The sequence below is a fragment of the Chlorocebus sabaeus genome, chromosome 12 (genome assembly GCF_047675955.1).
Source record: "Chlorocebus sabaeus isolate Y175 chromosome 12, mChlSab1.0.hap1, whole genome shotgun sequence".
NCBI classification, from domain to species: domain Eukaryota; kingdom Metazoa; phylum Chordata; class Mammalia; order Primates; family Cercopithecidae; genus Chlorocebus; species Chlorocebus sabaeus.
In genome coordinates this window covers 27900451-27924359 of record NC_132915.1, presented here as the reverse complement: position 1 = coordinate 27924359, position 23909 = coordinate 27900451, and the positions used below count along the sequence as shown (strand labels likewise).

General features: G+C 35.4%; 1 protein-coding gene across 3 annotated transcripts in view; it reads right to left on the bottom strand.

Moving 5' to 3' along the window:
• Positions 1-1329: 1329 nt before the first annotated feature.
• Positions 1330-23909, bottom strand: part of PTAR1 (protein prenyltransferase alpha subunit repeat containing 1) — a 49351-nt gene continuing 26771 nt past the window's right edge. The window contains exons 6-8 of one of the 3 annotated variants that reach the window (XM_007969442.3): positions 15495-15799; positions 10515-10549; positions 1330-10433 (exon numbers count right to left, since the gene is read on the bottom strand). In XM_007969442.3, coding sequence (XP_007967633.1) covers positions 10207-10433; positions 10515-10549; positions 15495-15799 — 567 coding nt within the window. In that variant the 3' untranslated portion in view covers positions 1330-10206. Of the gene's footprint in view, positions 10550-15494; positions 15800-23909 lie in introns of all 3 variants that reach the window. The other 2 variants (XM_007969443.3, XM_007969441.3) reach the window with 2 other exon arrangements.

The window sequence follows — 23909 nt, the reverse complement described above, 5'->3', positions numbered from 1 at the left end:
TAGACAAAAGCTATGCTATTTAAATATCTCATAAAAAATACCTTTTCTTTTTTTAAGTAATAGAGTACCAAAAGCAAAACGTTGAGTTTCCAACATGAGGAAAATTATGCTATCTGCTAAATGTAGACCAATGACAAAAGGGTTATCATATTTAATAAATTTAATTGGCTAGTGTATCATCTTGGATCTGTTATTGTTCATCTTTCATTTCAAAAAGCATGTTACTAACCAAGTCAATTTCCCAGGGAAGCACCTTACGAATATGGATTTTTGTCACACTTCTTATATAATTTGCTTATTCAAATTAAGCTAGTTTTCTTTCCTAGCTTATCAGTGCAAACACACTATTTTTTTTTTTTTTTTAATGTTTTATTTTTTTGGGAGACAGAGTCTCATTCTTTCACCCAGGCTGGAGTGCAGTGGAATGATCTCGGTTCACTGTAACCTCTGCCTCCTGGGTTCAAACCATTCTCCCGCCTCAGCCTCCTGAGTAGCTGGGATTACAGATGTGTGCCACCATGCCCGGCTAATGTTTGTATTTTTAGTAGAGACGAGGTTTTGCCATGTTGGCCAGGCTGGTCTTGAACTCCTAAGCTCAGGTGATCCACCCGCCTGGGCCTCCCAGAGTGCTGGGATTACAGGTGTGGGCCATTGCGCCTGGCCAGTACTGTAATTTTAAATAATTGTAGTACTTTGCCATCATGCAAAATAAATTTGATATCCTGTTTCCTACCCAAAATACACATAATAGTAATGCATTATATAAAATATAATCCTAAATAGTCAAGGGATAAAGTAATATAGGTCTTTCCCATAAAACACTTCTGAAATATTTAAAATTTGAGTTAAAAAAAAGCATCCGCTTTATCAAACACCTTTTGGAGTCTATCTACGTATTATATTGTGTAAGTAACGCTGCTACATCTGGCTTATAACATACAGAAGTGAGACTCAGGATTGAGAAAACATACGATGTAACACTAAAATAACCGAGTAATTCTGTGTGCTCTACAGTTTCATTTGAAATAGGTGGGAAAAAGCACATCTAGTCATAATAACTTTCACAAGGCAATTAGTCACTGTTAATGCAATTTAAAAACAACTGTGGCAATTTCTCTAATTTGTTTTTGACATTTCTTTTATGTTCTAGACATAGTGGCATTTTTATTCTTTCTACAAACGTAGGTCATAAAGTTATTGGTTTCATTTACACAACAGTTCACACCTCCACCTCCCTACCACCATCAAAGCAAATAAAATGGAAAGCTTGGTAGACTAGATTCAAGTTTAAAGCACCAAAAGTAAAAACAAAATCACACTTAACACTCATTTTAGGAGATGAAAGGTTTACTTAGAAATTGCAAACATTTAGCAAAGGTAAGACAAACACTATTTTCCATATTCTACAGAAATACAATAATTTATATCTGGCTTGGTACATGGTCACATAAGAACAAATCTAATGGAAAAAGAATATTTTATTCTACTTTTCTGACACTTATCACAATGTAATAAGTGCCAGTAAGTCCTGGAAGACAGCTGCAGAGGAAGATTGGAATCCCAGGGCTGTTTGTTAATATACATGATTATATTGTAAGAATAATATAAAAACAAAATAGGTAAGATATACAATTAACATGCAATTTAAGCTATATTATTTTGAAGAAACAGGACAGAATTTAGTGAACGCAACTTGAAAATTTGTTAATAATGTATTATAATCAGCATATCACAGTATTTTACATGGTATGGAATTATTCCTCCTTAAATAATGCTTGGCAAATTGGAACAGGTTGATCCTACTTCTAGAGCATATTAAAATGAAGATGAAGGAAAACAAGCGGATAATTCTATTAGATGCTTTTCTAACTATTTTGAATTTTTAAAGTACCATAAATACATGCCTACCTCACCATCTCCAGTTAAAATAAAGTCATACTTTGTACTCTATGAATCTGTACTGTCCAGTATAGTAGCCCTTAGCCGTATGTGACTATTGAGCACTTAAAATGTGGCCAGTCAGAATTGAGATGTGCTGTGAGTACAAAATACACTCAAATCTAAGACTCAGTATGGAAGAAAAAGAAGATAGGGTGTTTCATTAATAATCTTTTATATTGATTACATGTTGAAATGATATTTTTAATATACTGGGTTAAATGTTATTAAAATTAATTTTGCTTGTTTCTTTTTTAATATGGCTACTAGAAAATTAAAAATTATGTTGTGGTTCACATTATATTTCTATTGAACAGTGTGGATATAGGTAATCTATAGTCATTATATTAGCCTTAGAATTTAGCATCATACTTTAAGCACTCTGGGGTACTAACTCGAACTCCCAGAAACCCATAAGCACACTCTGCATATAAATTATTGCAAAATTCACTCTTATCTCTCTGCAAGATATGCATTTTAAGTGAAAAAAGAATTCACAAAATATTGAATCCTTAACCAATGTCAATTAGTATATGGAGAGAGCTAAAGGACTTTAATGTAGACTGTTTATACTGGGGAAAAATAGATCAAGAAACATAGCAGTGCAACAGAGGGAAGACCATTAGTCTCTTCAGTAAAGTAAGTTAGCCAAACTTACCTTTAATGGCCAAGGCCTGACCCTGCACCACAGATTATATACATAACTTTTCCATTTAAACATAAACTGTAAGAAAATCTTAAAACAATATTGATGGCAGCTAACTTAAATTTTCAAGCAATGTAAAATTAACAGGCATGGTGAATTCTAATGGCAGAATATAGTTGCTGAGAACTTCTTTTAAATGAAAGCTCCTCCATGTTAAATTTTGCAATTGACTAGTGTCCAAAAAATTTGAGTAAAAAAAAAAAATTAGACGCTATTAAAAAAATCATAACTGGCCTTTGATATTTTTCTCCCTCTCCTTTTTAAATCTTTTGTAGTGTAAAAATATTTGGCATACTTATAATACCTTGTCTTTTATTTTTTCTAACTCAAAAACAATAAGTTAATCTAAGAATGCATTCCATTATTTTCCTAAAAACAACATATGCCAAAATACAATACTCACAGTGCTCACCTCAGTCAGTAGCCAGCATCATAGTCATGCATCAAGAACCTCGCCGGGAGGCAATGCCTAATTACATTTGTACTACACACTCTGTTCCTCACAGTTCGGGTAGGAATGTTTATTTGTGTTTTATAAAACTGTTTAATCTTTTTACATTAGGTAAACTCTGTCAAAAATGCTTTGAAAACCACAAATTAACAGATGCTGAAACTACTGTATCGTTCATAAAAAGTTCTCCCTCATGCCAAAGATGTTCTGAGAAAACAAGCAGAAGTTTATTGTAACTTCACATTTTACCAGTACCACTCTTAAGACGCTAGAAACAAGTAAGATTTAAGGAAAAATAAAAAGAACCTAAACCCCGATAGTACTGGATATACCAATACAGAGACTGATTGCAGAAGACTACAGTAGTTCTCTCTAGAGTTCAGCGAACTGCTTAAGACATTTAATTACATTTATTAATATGCCCTGTATAAGAAAATACTACTTAAACTTTCACATCTTCTATCTTTCAACTATGTTGTGTATAAATAATATTTTTATTACATGTTACTAACTCCAGCCTAAATAAGCCTCATAAATCATGTCAAATGATATAATTTTAAAATTCCACACATATATTACTCTACAAATATACTCCTTGGTGAAAAGATGTCAACAGTCACCTTTCTGAAAGCTGTTAGTTTGATGTTAGATCAATCACTGACTAAGCATTTATTGAGCATCTACTATAACTGTACCCAGTCTTCAACTAATAAGAAAAAAATACCTGCTCCAAATGCAAGATGAAATAGTATTTGTAAGGGAGGATAATTTACAAACTTTTCTAATAGAATGCTCTTTGAATCAACATCTGAACATATGAAATTATGTGACAAATAAACCTAAATTTATTACGTATCACCTTATAAAGATAAATAAGCAATCTAAAGTGTGCTGCATAGTACCTTGAGGAAAGTGACTGCCATACATAAAATTAAGGCTGATTCCTTAAAGGTATGGAAGAAAAGCCAGAATGTTATTGTTTGTAAATGACTAAAGACTTAATATGAAAAGTTTACATAACTATCTCGTTAATTTGGGCAAATGAGCACTTACGTTAGGTTTCTAACTTTGCTGGAAGATGTTGCTCTAATAAAGAAAACTGCTTTAAATAGGAGCACTTTAAATAGGAGCATACACAAAAATAAAAATCCTTTGTAAATTTCACTTGCAATGTTGTGCAACTGTATATCTTTGCCTTGTGCATTTGAAACTGATTATGTATTTTATGCAAAATGGTATATTTTTCCCAAAGCTAAGAATATGGACAATGATGATAAGACAACTAAGCTAGTTTTATCTTTCTAGCTTTTATAAACTCTGACTTGTTGAATTCCTACAATGTGCAAGGCAGTATGCAATGTGTTGAACATATATGAAGTCTACACATAAAACAGAGGGAAACTGAAGTCTTTGGAAGCAAAATAGTTGTCAATTTGAAAACCAACAGTAATCATTTTCCTCAACAGTATTTCTAAAAGTTGAGAATGATGTCAACGAAAACAAAATACAATTATTCCCACCTCTACCAAAGATGGAACTGTAATACAGAAATCATTTCCACAGAAGACACAAGAATGTTCATACTAGAGCCATAGGGACCAAAGCAGCAAGATGAACAACGAGGCAGTCACAGAATATCTACTAGCTACCGTACTGGTAATAGTTTATAAAAAATACGATCTATACTGAAATTTAAGAGCTAATAATATATTTAGCATATTTTTGCCTTTGCTTTTTGCCACTGAATATAAAATTTGTCCTAAATTTACTAAATCTTCTACACCCTGAGGAATAACAAGACTAATAAAAGTAATGTCAGGGTTAGCCTTCTGGACCATTCTATTGTCCAGAAAGCACAAATTATATATAGCTAATATTCTTGGAAGCACAAAGTTTCATCAGCAGACTAAACTACTGCCCTGTATTGTTCTTAGCAAAGAGTTTGGTTTTACAGTGTTAACATGGCCTGGTGAGAGTAGAGAAGTCAAAGTTGGGAGCCTGAGGTTTCCTCTCCCACCTAAGATCCACAACTGATACACTGGTTTTCTGTCTTCACCATGAACATGGCATATTGCTGCCCTTTAGGAATATATTATTCAACAGTTCTCTGTAAAAGCACTTTGGAATCTTTAGCTATATATTTCTATGAAATTATATTTGCTATCTTGAAATATGGAATTCCTATCCCTCCCTTCTCCAGATACAAACAGATAAAATGATACATTTAAAATTTCATCTATGCATTTACTTCTTTTCCTCCAGTATCTGAAAGAAAGCAAGTACTGTTTTCACCCTTTCAACTATATTACATTATGCCTGAATTTGAGAGGGAAGGAAGGTCCTAAAGTAAGGCAAAGGATTCATTTAGGACAACGTTCTGGCCTTTATTTTAGGGCAGAGTGCCACTGTTTCCCGTTGGACACAGGTTTCAGACTAATCTATTTGTGCACACACCATCCTCTAAATGGGATGCCTCCAACCCCCAAAACATCAGTTGCCAGAAAGAAAGAACTAAATATTGGTAGGGTGCTTAAAATGATAACTAATGGAATAATCAAAGCATCCTGCCTGCTTATATCAGTCTCTCACTGAAGGATAAAATACCCTATGGGGCCATGCCTAGCGATGGGAATAAATAAAACAATGGGCCACAATCAACTGTTTGATAAAACTTCCATCCTGTTTTCTTAAACATTAAATATAATCTTGCTCCCAAAAAAGTAAGAAAGGCACTCAAATTAACACAGTCCTATAGTTATTTTTTAAAAGACACTATGTGACAATAAGGAATTCTTGGGGTTGATTTTTCTTCTTCATTAACTTCCCAGTGCCTCTACACATCTCTCCATTAACTGGGAGCTTATTACAGAGCATACCTAGGTGTGGGGAGGCAGCAACACATAAAGTGCTAGGGTTTGCACAGTTCTATTTGAGAAATTTATTCAAGACAAAAGGTTCAGTTGTTATCAGGTTCAAATTTTCTAGCACACTTTAAGTATCTTTAAGTTTTAAAATATAATTTTCCAATAGCAAAATAATAGTTAGCGTAAAACAGCTTTTTAGAAAAAAAAAATCATGTTACTTCCCTTTACAACTAAATCTTTAGCATCTTCTATAACTCAGGGGAACTAGGGTAGGGATTATTAGATTGTTATACAGTAGGTGGTATCTGCCATCTTGTGCTATATAACAGAAAATTATTAAACTGATAATTTGTTTGCTTCAATATTAAAAATTCTTTTTACACGCACATACATGTGTGTGTGGCCTAACAAGAATAAATTGGCATGACCTGAACATACCTAAGTGGCATATGATCTACTATGTATTTGCTTTCCTGCAAACTACTATATAAAAATCCAAAAACTTTTGTTTCCATATCTTGTATCACATAAGCCCTTATTTGAAAACTTAAGTACTTTTAGAGATAACCTGTATGTATTTAACCCTACTAATAATTAAGCCTTTAAGTGAGAACTGTACCATAGGAATAAGAAATATGACTGAAAGTCTGGGCCCAGAGTTTCTTAAGACGTAATAAAATGCTAAAACCTAGAGAAGACAAAGGGGACATTAATATGTATCAAATCCCTAAGCTTACAAAGTGACTCACACAGATTTAAGAAATATCTGAAAGAGTCACAGTTCAAGTTGTGGGGAAACAAGGAGAAGCATAAAATGATGATACGTGCACAGGTACAGATCAGTAAGTCACTGAAATCAAAGAATTTCTTCAGATGACCAAAAGCAGTTCTGCCTCTGTGTGCAGGATCTGTCCTCTAATACCGCAAATGAACAGAAAGTGGTGTTCTTAATGCAAGTGGGTTCTTCAGCTCTACAATTTTTAGTATATGTTATAGTACAGTTAATTGACAATTACAGAGCTGCATTTCTTGGCTGGGATTTAACAAGTTTAAACAAGGTAATGAAATGAAGAAAAAAAAGTCTAAATCAACTTATTCTATAGGCGATAGCGCTTCCCAAGCATTACGAAACTAGAAAGCATCATTCATTCACAATCCATTGCACTAATCCATCAATTTCTCAATCATCACTCATTCTTATCACTCCCAAACAATCTTTCTCTTCTTCTGTTAGTCATTCATTAATTTAATAAATATTTAATGAGTCCTCACAATGTGCAGGGCACAAGTAGAATCTGAAAAACACCGTATTGCCAAAACAGGTACACTAAGGTACACTAAAAGTGGGGTGAAGGTGGTGGTGGAGACAGTTACAGAGCTTAATGCTTTTTGCTTGTCAGTAGTATTTTTAATCCACAGTATGGTACGATGACCCACTGTTCTTTCAGTGAAAGTTTAATGAAATACATGTCAATAAGCCATCTTTTCCTTTTAACAATTAGTTATAGAAAAATAAGTGAAGACTAACAAGTCCCAGAAAATGGACACATCCTTTCTACTACATGAGCTCAGTCAAAGACATTATCATGCTACAGCTAGCGGGTTTAAATATTAACCACTTAGGAAAAAAAACAACCATATAGGGCAATATTAGGATTTTCTGTGAATGAACAATTAAAAAATGCAAACTCTAGAAATAAAGCAGCACACAAAAGTTACATACTAACAGTATCCTTTGGATATTTGTATTTTTGCTCTCTACTTAAAACTTTTAGGAAGAAACCAAGACATATTAAAGGACTGCATGGCTTCAAAAGAGTGGGTTAAGAGCCTTAGAAGATATGAAAATAGTTAACACCAAAGATGGGCAAGATCATCAGTGGAAGGTACACAAAGGCATGGAGCACTATAAAAATCTAGCTAGTGTTTCATAGGGTATTGTCACTCATTTCCTGATATTTTTTCACATCAAAGCATAATAAGCCCTATTACTCAAAATGTGAAAAATGATTTTTAGGAAAAAAGGTAATACTAAGTTCGGCCAGAATCTGGCGACATATTTTAGTGGAATGGGTTGAACCACCCATGTCTTTTCTGTGTAGTTTGCCCCCAAACCCTCACAGGAGCTAAAAATCATAAACTTATGATTTTATCCATAGAGGTCTAGGTGGACCTTGAGGTATTTGATTCAAAATATGTTTTGTACACAAAGGGCCATGGAATTATGTTCTTAATGGCATTTTTTCATCTAAATAATATAAAAGCTACAAAAAGGTAATTTTTGACTTGAGAGAAGAACAAATTCTGTCTACTGGGGCCAGGCTAGACAACGTTTCTGGCGTTCTTAAGTCTCACTCACTCAAACAGTCTGCCACTCAGCAAAACCAGGATGCCCAAGAAAAGGACATATTTCTGCTTCTTTAAGGCGATGTACCTAACTCAAGTCCAGGCTTTCTATAACAGTGAGACAGAGAGGTTTACTTTCCCTACATCTTTATCCCCACTTTACAAATCACCTAGCCAGTAAAAAGCACAACAGGCAAAGCATGGTTGTCACACTTATTTCTGCCACTATTACATTCTGCACAGAGATAGGACAACTGACAGCTTCCATCATTAGGGAAACTTTTAGAAGGGCCACTCTTGTTGATATTTCTGGTATATGAATGTATTTTAGATGAGGTATGAAATTCATTGCAAATAGGGGGTAGAAATCTTGAAGACACACCCCTGAAGTAAGAAAGGAAAGATATACAAAAATGACACATGAAAGTAACAAAAAATATGTAATGGATTGGCAAAACAGAAAGTATATGAAAAGAAGAAACACAGACCATTTACAAAATGGCAAATACAAGAAAGCAGACATTACATGGCCCATTCCCCACCCTCACCCCACCTACCTGAAAAACTCAGCCCTTGTCATTGAAAACGTAAGATACAGCTATAATGTGGATACTTTGGTACCTCATCCCTGATTAAGTTCAGTATAAAATGTTTTGTTTTGCACATACTATTCCTTCCCCTGGCATTTGCCAGTAAACTTTAATAGTCACTTCATGATAATTTTGTACTTTCCATAGTGTATCCTCAATAATTTAGATTTTTAAAAAGGAAGATTTTTATGGATATATTTCTTTATATATTTCTCCATATATTTCTCCCATTTGTTATAAGTAAATTTGAAATTAAAAAGTAGTAATAGCTAAAAACAGCATTGCAGGTTTTCAGAAAAAAAAAATCAACTGTATAAGGACTGACGTGTTTTGGCATATACCAAATTTGAGGTAAAAATAATCTATCAAAACTAGCAATAAAAATAATTTTCCTTTACTGCAATTACATAAACTCTTAAATTAGTTTTTTTTTTAAAATAACCATTTAAAAAATGGATTACATTGGAAGCATTTTTTTCATATAAATTCCAATACTTCTGACTTTGGTAATTGGGTAGAACAGGCTAGAGAAAGAGAACTAGTTTATATTTTTACACATTCACCCATCTAGCCATTTGATTCTCAAAACAATTACATCAAGTTATTCAGCATTCATACCAACATTTCAGCATTCATACCAACATTCTTAAGTTGAACTGCAACATAAATGTTTATTTTCAACTTGTTTTAGAGACAGGGTCTCAACTCTGTTGCCCAGGCTGAGTACAGTGGTGCAATCATGGCTCACTATAGCCACAAACACCTGGGGCTCAAGCAATCCTTCTGCCTCAGCTTCCTGCGTAGTTAGGAACACAGGTGCATAGCACTATGCCTAGCTATTTTTTTTTTTTTTTTTTTTACTTTTTGTAGAGATGGGGTCTTGCTATGTTGCCCAGGTTGGTCTCAAAGTCCTGGGCTCAAGCAATCCTCCTGCCTAGGCCTTAAATTTTTAATTTTTAAAATAATTTGCCTATGCAGCAATTGGACTGAGGTGGGTAGAGGTGTGTATGTGAACCAATCAGGAAAACCAAATGAGAAGCCCCACTTACAGAAATACAAAGGGTGAGAAGTTCAACAGAAAATTTAAGACACGTTGTTTAGCATGAAGGAACTATACAACTATTTTATCCCCACAGGAATGCCAGTTATTAACAAAATAAATAAAATGAAAGATTTACTATGGACTTTCAACCTAAAGATGAAGAACATATGGTTAGCCAATAATAGTAAACAGTTCATGCAACTATGTAAATAATAAAAGAAAGCAATATTGCACTAAAAGGGGAACCTTGTAGGACTAATTCACCTCTTTCATTGACTCAAAGTAACCAGCCATTTCCTGTATGCACTGGCAAACCTGGCTTGCTCCACGTTCCGACAGGTGGACAATACTTGATCAATGAACCTGTGCTCCATTTCTAGGCCTAGAGAGTCTGGAGCTGGTGTCCGCTTCAGGCGTTTCGTTTCCTGGGAATAGCCTTGCTTGCTACAGTCATTCAGTGCATCCACTTCCATTGCCTGAGACAGTTGGGTGCCTGCTGGGATAAGGTGCAAGTCACTCAAAGTCCCCCCAGGGCTGTCTGCAGGTGACAACTGGGTCAAGCTGTGAGGAAACCTACCATTTAAGTGATGCTGAAGGTAGAAAATATGCCGCCTGCGATAGAGAGGGGAAGGAAGAGAATAAAGAAAATCACATTTTTTTCACATTCCGGAAAAAAAAGTTTGCAATTTCAAAACATACAGTATTCAGTTCACTGTCCACTTCATAACCAAGTTATACAGGGGAAGGAGGAAAAACAGTAGTAATGATGTTCCAGGATATTTGGACAAAGAAAGTCTTATAACCCCAGCTTACAGGTTTGTCTGTGAGAAAGAATACGGTCCTAAGGTTTTTCATAAGCATTTACTGAGATGACAATGACTTGGAGATGGTACTCTATGGTAACTATAACATAAAACTAGAAATATGTGATAGTCTTATTTCTGCTACAAATTATAAATATAAAACAAAACCAAAAACGAACCTCATTGATATCCTGGAAGAAAAGTGATTCAGAAATAAGGGGATTGAACAGTTCCTTTAGAGGCTGAATCTGTGGCCTCTATCAAATACTTTAATAAAAATAACGTATCTGTTGTAGGGGGTCTTATTCCCTAAAAGTCAACTGAACTTTAGCCTAAATCCATCACCAACTACAGTTTTAAACATCCACATGCACTGGGGATGTGCTGGGCTCTGAGCAAAACATGTTAAAAGATACAGTTCCTGTTCTCCCTTTGAGAAGAGCAATTCTCCTGCCCTTAGAACCATCTAGAATTGTTTGTTAAAAATGAAGATTCCCATGCCTAATCTCCAAAAATTTCAATTCAGTGGGGGCACATCTATGTACAATGAACTGTATAAGCTCTAGGTTGTTATATCTCATCATTCACATTGGCAACTCTAAGCCCTTAAAAGAGAATTCTATTCATTTTCCTTGCATATTCTGAAGCAGACAGGGAGCATATAATGCACCAGTTTTACAAGGGGTAAAACTTAAAGGTCAGATAAGCTGCCTAATGACAATGAGTCAGCAGTAGAAAACTGGCCTATGGCACAACTAGTTTATATTATGCTTTGCTCTAATGTGCTTTGCAGATATTGTTTTTTTTGTTTGTTTTGAGACAGTCTCGCTCTGTCACCCAGGCTGGAGGGCAGTGTGGCACAATCTTGACTCACTGCAAGCTCCGCCTCCCGGGTTCACACCATTCTTCTGCCTCAGCCTCCCGAGTAGCTGGGACTACAGGCGCACACCACCATGCCCAGCTAATTTTTTGTATTTTTACTATAGACGGGGTTTCACTGTGTTAACCAGGATGGTCTAGATCTCCTGACCTTGTGCTCCACCCTCCTGGGCCTCCCAAAGTGCTGAGATTACAGGCCAGATATTGTATTTTTTACAAACTGAAGGTTTGGCAATCTTGTGTCAAGCAAGTCTATCAGCACAATTTTTCCAACTAAATGTGGTCACTTTTTGTCTGTGTCACATTTTGGTAACATTCCTAATATTTCAAACTTTTTCAAGATTATTATATCTGTTATGTGATCTGTGATCAGCGATCTTTGATGTTACTACTATAACTATTTTGGGGTGTCACAAACACACCCATATAAGACAGTGAACTGAACCAATAAATGTGTGTGTTCTGACTGCTCCACCAACCAGCTCTTCCCCCATCTCTCTCCCTCACCCTAGGCCTCCCTGTTCCCTGAGATACAATATTGAAATTAGGCCAATCAATAACCCTACAATGAACTCTAAGTGTTCAAGTGAAAGGAAGAGTCACAGGCCTCTCACTTTAAATCAAAAGCTAGAAATGATTAAGGTAAATGAGGAAGGCATGTCCAAAGCTGAGACAGGCTGAAAGGTAGGCCTCTTGTGCCAGTTAGCCAAGTTGTCAATGCAAAGGAAAGTTTTTGAAGGAAATTAAAAGTGGTACCCCAGTGAACACACAAATGATAAGCAAAATACAGTCTTACTGCTTATATGGAGAACGTTTTAGTGTTCTGGATAGAAGAGCAGATCAGCCATAACATTCCCTTAAGCCAAAACCTAATCCAGACTAAGGCTCTAATGCTCTTTAATTCTAAGACTGAGAGAGGTGAGGAAGTTGGAGAAAAAGAGTTTGGAGTTAGCAGAGATTAGATCATGAGGTTTACGGAAAGAAGCCATCTCTATAACATAAAAGTACAAAGTGAAGTAGCAAATGCTGATGTAGAAGCTGCAGCAAGGTATCCAGAAGACCTAGCTAAGATCCCTGATGAGGGTAGCTATACTGACAAGAGATTTTCAATGTAGATGAAATACCCTTCTATTGAAAGATGCCGTCTAGGACTTTCATAGCTAGAGAGAAATCCATGCTAAGTTTCAAAGGACAGTCTGACTCTTGGTAAGGGCTAATGTAGCTGGTGACTTTAAGTTGAAGCCAGGGCTCACTTACCATTCCAATAATCTTAGGGCCCTTAAGAATTATGCTAAGCCTACTCTGCCTGTGTTCTATCAACAGAATGACCAAGCCTGGATGAAAAGACATATGTTGACAGCACGTCCATTTAAAGAATGGTTAACTGAATATTATGAGCCCACTGTTGAGAACTGCTGCTCAGAAAAAAAGGATTCCTTCCAAAATATTACTGCACACTGACTATGCACCTAGTCATGTGAGAGCTCTGATTGAGATGTACAAAAAGATTCATGTTGCTTTCATGACTGCTAACACAGCATTCATTCTGTAGCCCATGGATCAAGGAAAAACTTCAACTTTCAAGTCTTGTTAAGAAATACATTTCATAAGGCTATAGCTGCCACAGATAGTGATTCCTCTGATGGATCTGGGCAAAGTAAATTGAAAACCTTCTGAAAATGGTTCACCATTTTAGATACCAATGAAGAACGTTTGTGATTCATGGGAGAAAGTCAAAATATCAACATGAACAAAACTCTGAGAGAAGGTGATTCCAACCCTCATGGATGACTTTGAGGAGTTCAAGACTTCAGTATAGTAAGTCACTGCAAATGTGGTAGAAATTACAAGAGAACTAGAATTGGAAGTGGGGTCTGAAGATGTGACTGAATTGCTTACAATCTCATGATAAAACTTGGATGGATGAGGAGTTGCTTTCTATGGATGAACCAAAATAAAAAGTGTTTTGTTGAAATAGAATCTACTCCTGGTGAAGATGCTGTGAAATGAACATTGTTGAAATGACAACAAAGGATTTAGAATATGACACAAACTTATTTGATAAAGCAGCAGCAAGGTTTAAGAGGACTCCAATTTTGAAAGAAGTTCTACTGTGGGCAAAATGCTGTCAAACAGCATCACATACTACAGAGAAATCTTTCATGAAAGAAGAGTCAAACTTCATTGCGATCTTATTTTAGGAAATTGCCACAGCCACCCCAACCTTCAGCAACCACCACTCTGATCAATCAGCAGCCACCAACACTGAGGCAATACCTTTCACCAGGAAAATACTGCAACTTGCCGAAGGGTTGGATGATTGTGAGTATTTTTTAGCAATCTAGTATTTTAATTAAGATACATACTTTTTTTTTTTAGACATACTGCTGTTGCACACACTGTAATGTAAAAGTAACTTTTATATGCACCAGGAAACAAAAAAATTGTGTGGCTTACTTTATTGTTTTATTCACTTTATTGCAGTGGTCTGGAACTGAACCTGTGATATCTCTGAGGTATGCCAGTAGCTTAAAAGATCTATCTTCTCTCTTGAAAACGTGAAATAAGTGACTTGGTTTTAAGAGAAAAAGAGCATTCTCTACTAATGAAGGTGCCAAAGAGGGGAGATAATCTTTTGTTCCGAATATATTTAGTAAGGAAAACCAGCTGACCAGGTCTCCTCAAATAACCTACAAGACAGACTAGACTGGAGAAAGAAAGAAAATCTCAATAACTTTAGAAATAGGCAATTTTAAAGAATGCCTACCTCCTTCCTGCCTAGTGCAGGCAAGTCTTTCATTTACAAATACAATGCTATGGCCTAAAGTAGAATCTGTATTTATGAAGATGAAGACGCCTCCAAATAAAGGAAGATCCAAAAGAAATGAAGCTGGGAAGGGGTCACATACATGACTTCATTCCAACATACTGTCAAATGTACTCACAACTGAAGTGGATAGGTTGCTAACCCTTTTTCACTCTTTGTTACCAGACTTTCCCCTCTCTCAAAGATAAATTCTCTTACACTTTAAACAAAAAGTGTCAAGAGATTATACTTCAGGTAAGTTAATTTGCAGACCATCAGGGTTGGAAAAATGATAAAGCATACCTTATTCTTGGGGTCTAATCAAATCTCAATCCTGACTGTGCATCAATATTATGTGTTGAGCTTTTTCTCAAAAAAAAAAAACAAAAAAAAAAGGCCAGGCATGGTGGCTCACGCCTGTAATCCCAGCACTTTGGGAGGCTGAGGCAGGTGGATCACCTGAGGTCAGAAGTTCAAGACCAGCCTGGCCAACATGGTGAAACTCCATCTCTACTAAAAATACAAAACTAGCCAGGTGTGGTGGTGAGCGCCTATAATCCCGGCTACTCGGGAGGCTGAGGCAGGAGAATCACTTGAACCTGGGAGGCAGAGACTGCAGTGAGCCGAGATTGTGCTATTGCACTCCAGCCTGGGCAAGAAGAGTGAAACTCTGTCTCAAAAAAAAAAAAAAAAAAAAAAAAAGGAGAGAGAGGTGGCAGCAATTCATCCTAGATATGCTAAGTATTAGTATCTCCAAGGAAGGAGTCCAAAAACTTTTGATTCTGTTTTATTTTGGAACTAACACAGGTTATTCTACTGCACAGTCAAGGCTGAATATCACCATCCTAAGCTGCAGGCAGAGATCTACATGAGCAATCTCTTATTAATGATGATGATGATGATGATGAGATGGTAACACAAAATCTCTTGTATTCACTCAGGCAAAGCTCAACAATCAGATGACCATGTTTACCCAAGCAGGCAGGAATCAGGTGTAACTAACACCTTCTGCAGCTCTCATGAGGACACGCATAGTTTTGTGTAGAAAATAGATTTTCCCCTTTCTTACCTATGACACCAAAGGGTTTCATGTCCTGGGTAGGAATCAATAAGATCAGTGCTGAATTCAACTTCTTCTTCTAGAAGATGGTGAAGATTAATCCTTGGTTCCTCTGTTGAAACTGCTGCTTCTTCATCTTTTGGAAGAACTAGCGCTGGCTCACTTCTCAAAGGATTTTGCTCCATCACAGAACTGTCTATCACAGTTTGGCTAATCAAAGACTTTAGCAAAAATTGGCGGTAGTGAAATCCACTGTGGTCTGAAACGTGCACAGATGCCCAATGTTTAGTAGAAGACAGTTCATCAAGAAGAATCTTGTAAGAAGAAAAAAGGGAAGTAAGAAGAAGAGTTCCCAAAGGTTCTTCTTTCTCCATTATTGCCTCTGATTTCTCTCTGATTTGTTCCTTTTTTGACAAGACCATTCTTACCAATATTTTGTACACAATGTCCAGCACAGTGCTCTCACTTAGTGGAAGCTTAATACATGCAAATTTTCTCTTCCCCATATAAAAGTGATAGATTTTTTTTTTAAGATTAAAGAATTTAAGAACTCATTTGTCATCCTTCCCTTAGACCTTGACTACTCACATTCTGATTGATACACACAGAGAAGGAAAGACAAATTCTAAAATAATGATGAGCATTAGGGTATTCATTTGCAAGTAATGCTGACGTAAAAGGAAAAATATAAACTCAGATTACTTTCATATAAACTTTATTTTACATTTAATAAATGTGTATAATATCTAACTTATTATGTCTTCAACAATAGGCTCAGTGAAATTATTTGTTCTTCAGTACAAGTGCCATAAGGGCAGAGACCATGTTTGTCTTGTTCACTACTTAATTATAAGGGATTAGTAGAAAAACATGATGCACTAATAATAAGAATGTTTCAAGAGCTCGTGACTTTAACTATTTGTCTCAAACTTATTTAACAATAATAAATGGGTTTTAAAAGAAATGAAATAAAATTCAGCAGTAAATTGTTTAAATCTTTGTGATACCAATATCTTGCAAACTGAAGAATTTCAAATGAAATGCTTTTTTAAAAAGCAGCACTTATGCAAAAATAATTTATTTGAGAGTGTCTTGGACAGGTAGCAAACATAAATCAGTGAAAGGTATATCAAGTGCCTACCATGTTCCATCAGAGGATTTTCAGACCAGCTAAGGAAAAAAGATACACATTTGTGAACAGTTAACAATATAGACAGCATAATGCTGAATGCCACCTTTACCTGTCTGTCAAAGGTCCCAGACAAATGCCTTCTCCTGTACCATGATCTTTTTTCCATTTCTTATACCATTTTTCTTCCCCGGGAATCTTTCCTTTTCCTGAACCCCCACAGTACTTATGTATTGCATCACATTTATTAAAGCATTTCAGTGCATCTCTTCATTCCCATTAAACTCAGTGAGTGAGGGCTTTAAGATATTTATTCATTCCTATTTGATACTTCAATCCTCCTATACCTACTGACATCAGAGTGGATACATAAATATTTTATGAAATGAATGAATGAACAATTTAATAAATAAGGCGAATAGTATAAAGGAGTAAGATTACTTCCAGCCAAGACAGTCAAGTTGTATCAGTGATATGTTTTAAACATCTCCTTTAAGTTCCAATGAGTTTATTCACAGCCACCTAAATTTATTACAGAGGTTAGAGCTGGCAAGTCTCTGAGAAATGGAAAACAGTACCTTTATTTGATTTTAAAAGGCGAGCAAAAAATAGCACCAGATAGACTCCTACCTGAAATAAAAACTAATCTTACGTTTATTACATTTTTGAAAAATAAACCTGTAGAACATTCTGGCTATAATACAGCAGCTTTTTTATTTTGGCATGGCTTCTTGGTATGGATTGAAAAGAGTACTCTACTTATTTAAAGTGAACTTATATAATATGAAAAACATTTAGATTATTTCTAATTGGATATTTCTATGTATAAAATTGCAGTTTATTATTTAATTTTGAGGCAAAAATGGCACATAAATAAAAGATGTTCTGGCTGGGTGCGGTGGCTCATGCCTGTAATCCCAGCACTCTGGGAGGCTGGCGGATCACCTGAGGTCAGGAGTTGGAGACCAGCCTGGCCAACATGGTGAAACCCTGTCTCTACTAAAAATAGAAAACTTAGCAGGATGCAGTGGTGCATGCCTGTAGTCCCTGTTACTTGGGAGGCTGAGGCAGGAGAATAACTCGAACCTGGGAGGCAGAGGTTGCAGTGAGCCAAGATTGCTCGACTGTACCAGCCTGGCTGACAAAACGAGACTCCATCTCAAAAAGGAAAAAAATATACATATATTTTCAACAAAATCACTTTCTTAAAAAAATTATTAGGCTTTTAAAGAGAAAATCCACTATATTCTTTTCCGTAAGATATAAAGATGCATATTAAATGAAAGAAGAAACTTTAACTGGAATTTCAGGGCATTTTCTTGTTAGAATAAAAAGATATAAAGATATAGGGAATGATTTTTTTTAAAAAAGACAGCAATTACTTTTAAGTGATCCAATTAACTTTTAAGTGATCTAAAGATAATATATAAAGATATGGCTTTAATGTACGGTACTGATGGGATAAATGACCTTTATGTGATATACCTTAAATATCCTCCTTTTCCTATTTCCATATGAAAACATGAGTAAGCGAGTAAATAAACTACAAGAAAACTGCAGATGCAGGGCTATGAAAAAGAGGGGTAACGTGTTAAAAATGAAAGACTACTAAAAATACGTATGCTGTAGGTCCTGTAAACTTTTAAAAATAACATTTGGGCTTTCTTCTGATTATAAAAGTGATACAAAATGATCAATATAGAAAATTCCAATAATACGGAAAAATATAAAAAAGCAAACAAAAATCCATTATTTTGTTGGCCAGAGATCACTACTTGTAACATTCTGGCATAAAACAAATCTTTCAGGTTTTTTTCTATGTATGCACACGCACAGAGTTTATTTTTAACAAAAATCTGGGATATTCTTTTGTACTAATTTTATTCCACTTCAATTATAAATATATTCCTATGGCATTAAATATTATTTTATAATTTTTAACTCATAAAATATTTCACCCTCAGGATTATCAGAATTTAACCATTCCCCTGTTTGTTTCTACTCTTGTATAAGTAACATTCACATATAAATCTATGTATATATCTAATTATTTAGGAGAAATTTCTAGAAATATACTTGCTGGAACAAAGAAAAAAACTTTATAAGGTTCTTAGCACATACTGTCAAAGTGCCCTGCAGAAAGGCCATATAATTTATACTCCTATTGGAAGTACATGTTAATGCTTATTTCCTAAATTCATCATCAATACTTTAATCTTCACTAATTTAATAAGAATCACGTTTCATTTTAATTTACATTTCCTTAATTATCATTAAGGCTAAATATCTTTTCTTGTGTGATTACTTTTCCTTTGTTTCTTCATTTATGAACTGCCTATTTTGCCTAATTCCCTACTTTTATGAATTGTCTAATTTACTATTTGTGATAGTCATTATTTTTCTTATGAGTTTGTAAGAGGTCTTTACATATTAAAGATACTAAGTCTCTATTTGTCATATGTGTTGTAAATATTATTTCAGTATATTACTGCAACTGATTTTTAAAATTCTTTTCTTTTTTTTAAAGATTTGGAGTCAAGTAAAATTCTTTTTTTTCTTTTCTCCCTCAGGTCTATTGAAGTGTAAATGACAAATTAAAATTGTGTGTGTGTGTATATATGTATATGTGTGTGTATATATGTATATATGTATGTATGTCACATATATACACATATATACATACATATATAAACACACACACACACACATATATATGATGTACAGCATATTGTTTTTATGTATACACTGTGAAATGATTACCACAATCAAGTGAATTAACATATCCATCACCTCACATAGGTTATTTTATTTTTTGTGATAAGAACATTTAAGATAACGCTCTTAGAAATCTTTAGGTATACATTAACAGTAATTACCATGTTCTACCATTAGACCTCCAGAACTTACTCATCCTAACTGAAACTTTGTACACTTTAACCAGCAACTCCCTATTCCCTACCATAACCCTACTCCTGCAATCACCATTGTACTCTCTACTTCCATGAGTTCAACTTGTTTAGAGTCCACCTATGAGTGACACCATGCAATATTCATCCTTCTGCGCTTGGCTTATTTCACTTAGCATAATGTGAGTCTCTTTTTTCTTCATATAGGTTTTTATTCCATTTAAAGTTCAATTTGGTATTTTAGATTTAAAAAAAAAAAAACCTAACTTTCTATTTTCTAAAAAGTCAATCAATTTTACCAGCATCACAAATTGAACAAGGAATCCTTTCTCTAATTATGTGAAATGCCATATTCATCATTAATGAATATGTACATATTATGTATTGGAATTTGTTTCTGGACTTTATATTCTGTTCCATTACTGAGTCTATTTTTGAAATAGCATCACAATTTTAATTATTCTGTCTTATTAAACATTTAAGTATCTAATGGTAGAGTGTTCCTTATCGTTTTCCTAACAATTTCTCAGGTATTCTTTAAGCTTTATTCTCTCTAATGTACTTTAGAATCATTTCTGAAGTAAAAAAAAACAGTGTTTTTTAATATATTCACAGAATTGTGCAATCATTGCTGTTATCTAATTTCAAACGTTTTCACCACCCCACAAAACCCTGTTCCTATTAGAAGTTATACCCCATTCCCTCCTCCCCAGCCTCTGGTACCCACTAATCTGTTTTGCCTATTCTGAACATGTTATATAAATGAAATCATACAATATGTGGCCTTGAATCTGACTGCTTTCAATCAGCATGTTGTCAAGGTTCATCCACATTACAGCATGTATCAATAGTTCCTTCCTTTTTTATGGCCAACATTCCATTGCATGGATATTCCACATTTTATTTTCCATTCCTCAGGTGAGCTGTTACCTTTTGGCTATTATAAATAATGTGGCTATTAACGTTCTCATACAAGATTTGGTATGGAATGTGTTTTCACCTCTCTTGGGTATATACCTAGGAGTAGAATTACAGTGTCATATATGGTAATGCATGTTTTTCTCCAAGAATATGATATATATTAACTGTAGTTTTATTAATATATAGTAATTCTATGTTTAATTGTTTGCGGAAATGCCAAACTGCTTTCCACAGTGGCTATACCATTTTACATTCTTACCAGCCATAAAGAAGGGTTTCAGTTTCTCCACATCCTAACCAACATTTATTATTGTCCATATTTTGGTGTGAAGTGGTATCTCACTCCCTGTGGTTTTGATTTGCATTTCCCTAATAGTAAAGATGCTGAATATCTTTTCCTGTCCTTATTGGTGACGTGGGTATGTTTTTTTTGGAGAAATGACTATATGTGCTTTTTTTATGTGAAGCCCTATATTAACTTGTAATTTGCCAGTAGTAATAAACTACCTGACTATGAGTCTTTCCTGCCACACTACCCTCAAATATAAATATTTTAAAATTTACTTAAATGTCTATTTAAGCATGCAGACATCAGAGAGAACATAAAATAGAAAATTAGTGTCATAATTCCACCCCATACTACTTTTAATCAATCTTTATTCTTTAACTTTTTTCTGACTAGAAAATGTTTTTATAAAAAATACAAGAAAAAAATCTATAATATTGTTGTGTGTATGTATAAATATCTGTTGAGCATTTACCATGTGCCAAGCACTGTTCCAAACACTTTAAAGTATTTGCAGTCTCATTCAATGCTAATAAATACATTAAAAATTGTATTAGGCTACTGGGTGCGGTGGCTCATGCCTGTAATTCCAGCACTTTGGGAGGCAGAGGCAGGTGGATTGCTTGAAGTTAGGAGTTCAAGAAGAGCCTGACCCACATGGCAAAACCCCATCTCTGCTAAAAATAAAAAAATTAGCTGGGCGTGGTGGTGGGTGCCTGTAATCCCAACTACTTGGGAGGCTGAGGCAGGAGAAGTGCTTGAACCTAGGAGGTGGAGGCTGCAGTGAGCTGAGACTGTGCCACTGCCCTTCAGCCTGGGCGACAGAGCAAGACCCTGTCTCAAAAATAAATAAATAAATAATAATATTAGGCCTACCCTAATATAATCTATTGTGAATATTTTCCTTTAAATCATCTTCTAATATATAATTTTTAGTCATAACAAAATATTCCAAAGTGATGGACTGTAATGTAACAACTCCCTCATTATTGAAGGGCTACAGATTTTCTAGTTTTTCACTACTATAAATGCTACTTTTATACATCAAACTTCTATATTTAATAGCCAGTGTTTATTGAGCACTTAGTTAAGGCACTTTGATAGCCACTTTATATGAATCCTCCAATTCAATTTGCATCACTCAGTGAGATGGGAATTATTGTCACCCTCTTTTTCCGGATGAGAAAACTGAAAGTGTAAGAGGCTAAGCAACTTCCTCAAGGCTGCCCAGCAAATTGGTGGTAAAGCCAGAATGCAAACCAGGTCTGCATGACCACTGAGTGAAGCCTCACTCATGATATGGTAGTATCATTCTACCATATGATATGATATGATATGGTAGTATCATTCTACCATACTTCATTTTCCATTATTTCTTTATGATGAATTCCTGGAAGCAGAACTCTAAAAATAACACCCTATTTTAAAAAGTGTGATAAGTGTTGCCATGTTGCCCTTCAGTAAGATTATAACAATTTGAATAATGCTTATTTTCATACTCTTACTAATACTCGAGGCCAGCACTTTAAAAAGTCATTTTCAATTTTTTAAGTTAAAAAATGCCGGCTCATTTCATATATATTTTTAAGCTGATCTAGACTACTGGTATTTTTGTGATTACCTCCTGTAATAGACAAAGCATAGCAGTAAATGTTCTAGGGGGGCCCAATGGCTTATAACAACAGAAAGGGGATTTGGTAAATTTAGGACTCCTTACTGATAACAAGAGCAAGAGATGTTGCAGTGGCAAGTGGGGAATGGAAGAATGGTTAAGTCCTCCTCCAAGGGCAGGTCAAGGAAGGGTGATGACATCTGAGCCCAAGAGTGGACCCTGGCAGCTGAGCTCACCATTAATGAGTTATCCTTACCACCAGATAGTCTCAAGTAACCAAGAATTTCACTGTGGCCCCTTGTTCCTGATTGTATGGAAATGCCACTTGAAAAGGTTCACATCACGGCAGAAAAATTTCCAAAGACTTCTCAGTCAACCTGGACTGTGCCTTCTTTTTTATCTCCAAGCCTCCTCATATCTCTCTCCTCTTCCCACACACCATCAAGTCATAGATCTGAGATGACCACCAAGCACTCCATATCCCTGACTACCCACCAAACAACTTGTCATCACGCCTCCCGATTCTATATATCTTCCTTCCCCCGGCAGCTATTTCCAACAAGCCCATCCTAGATGAAGAACCATTTTTCTGTGCTCCCATTGTATTCTGATGCTTTGTAATTGCTGGTCTACTTTCTCCACTAGATTTTCAATTTGTTGAGAGCAAACACTTTTGTCTTACTGCCATACCCAGTATACAGGACAGTTGGTGGGTATGATGGGTTTTATACTTTTTCATGAATAAACTGCACTGAGTTGATCAAGCAAACTGGCAGCCAATTTTCTATCTCTAGAGGAACAGAGAAAGGAACTAAAATTGAGTGAACCTCTATTAGATGCCCAGTAATTTACATCCATTAACTCAATTAACTCTCACAATAATACACTGAGGCAGACAGTAGAGTCCCTATCTTATAAATGAAAACAATAAAACCTTGCTTTCCACATATAGCTAGTGGGGCCAAAATCTGAACCTAGGTTGATGTGATTTGAAGCCTTTGCTCTTTCTATTCCATTAGGCGGCCACCCCTCCTGAAACTCAAAGCCACATAAACTGGAAGTGGAAGGCTTCTCTTCCAGAATTATTGGCTTAAAATCCTCTGGAAGTAAAAAGTCTCCTATTTGTCCTCGCCAGGAAAAAAAGAGGGAAATGGGAGCATGGGAAGAGGGATGTAGGAAGAAGAGGGTAGTAAGTTAAAATTATGTAACACTTCCCCACTTATCTGAAAACACCAGCTGGCGCACTTCGATCTTCAACTTGACCTCTTTTAACTGTCTCAAGCCTGAGAACCTTTTTAGATGAGCACCCTAGATTCTTATGGCACTGTGACACCATCAGAAAAGAAAAACCTGAGACACTGTAGTATATTAAGAAGGAGCAAAAGGGACACCTGGCTCTCATTCTGATGAATAATAAGTGGTACAACTGTAGCTAAGTCTAAGCCATTAACATTCTCTGGAAACCTCCATCTCCTCATTTCTAAACTGAAAGGATTAGGCTGTGAGAGTTTGCAAACTGGCTCTGCATTCAAATAACCCTGAGTCAGTGGAAAATACTGATCTCTAGATC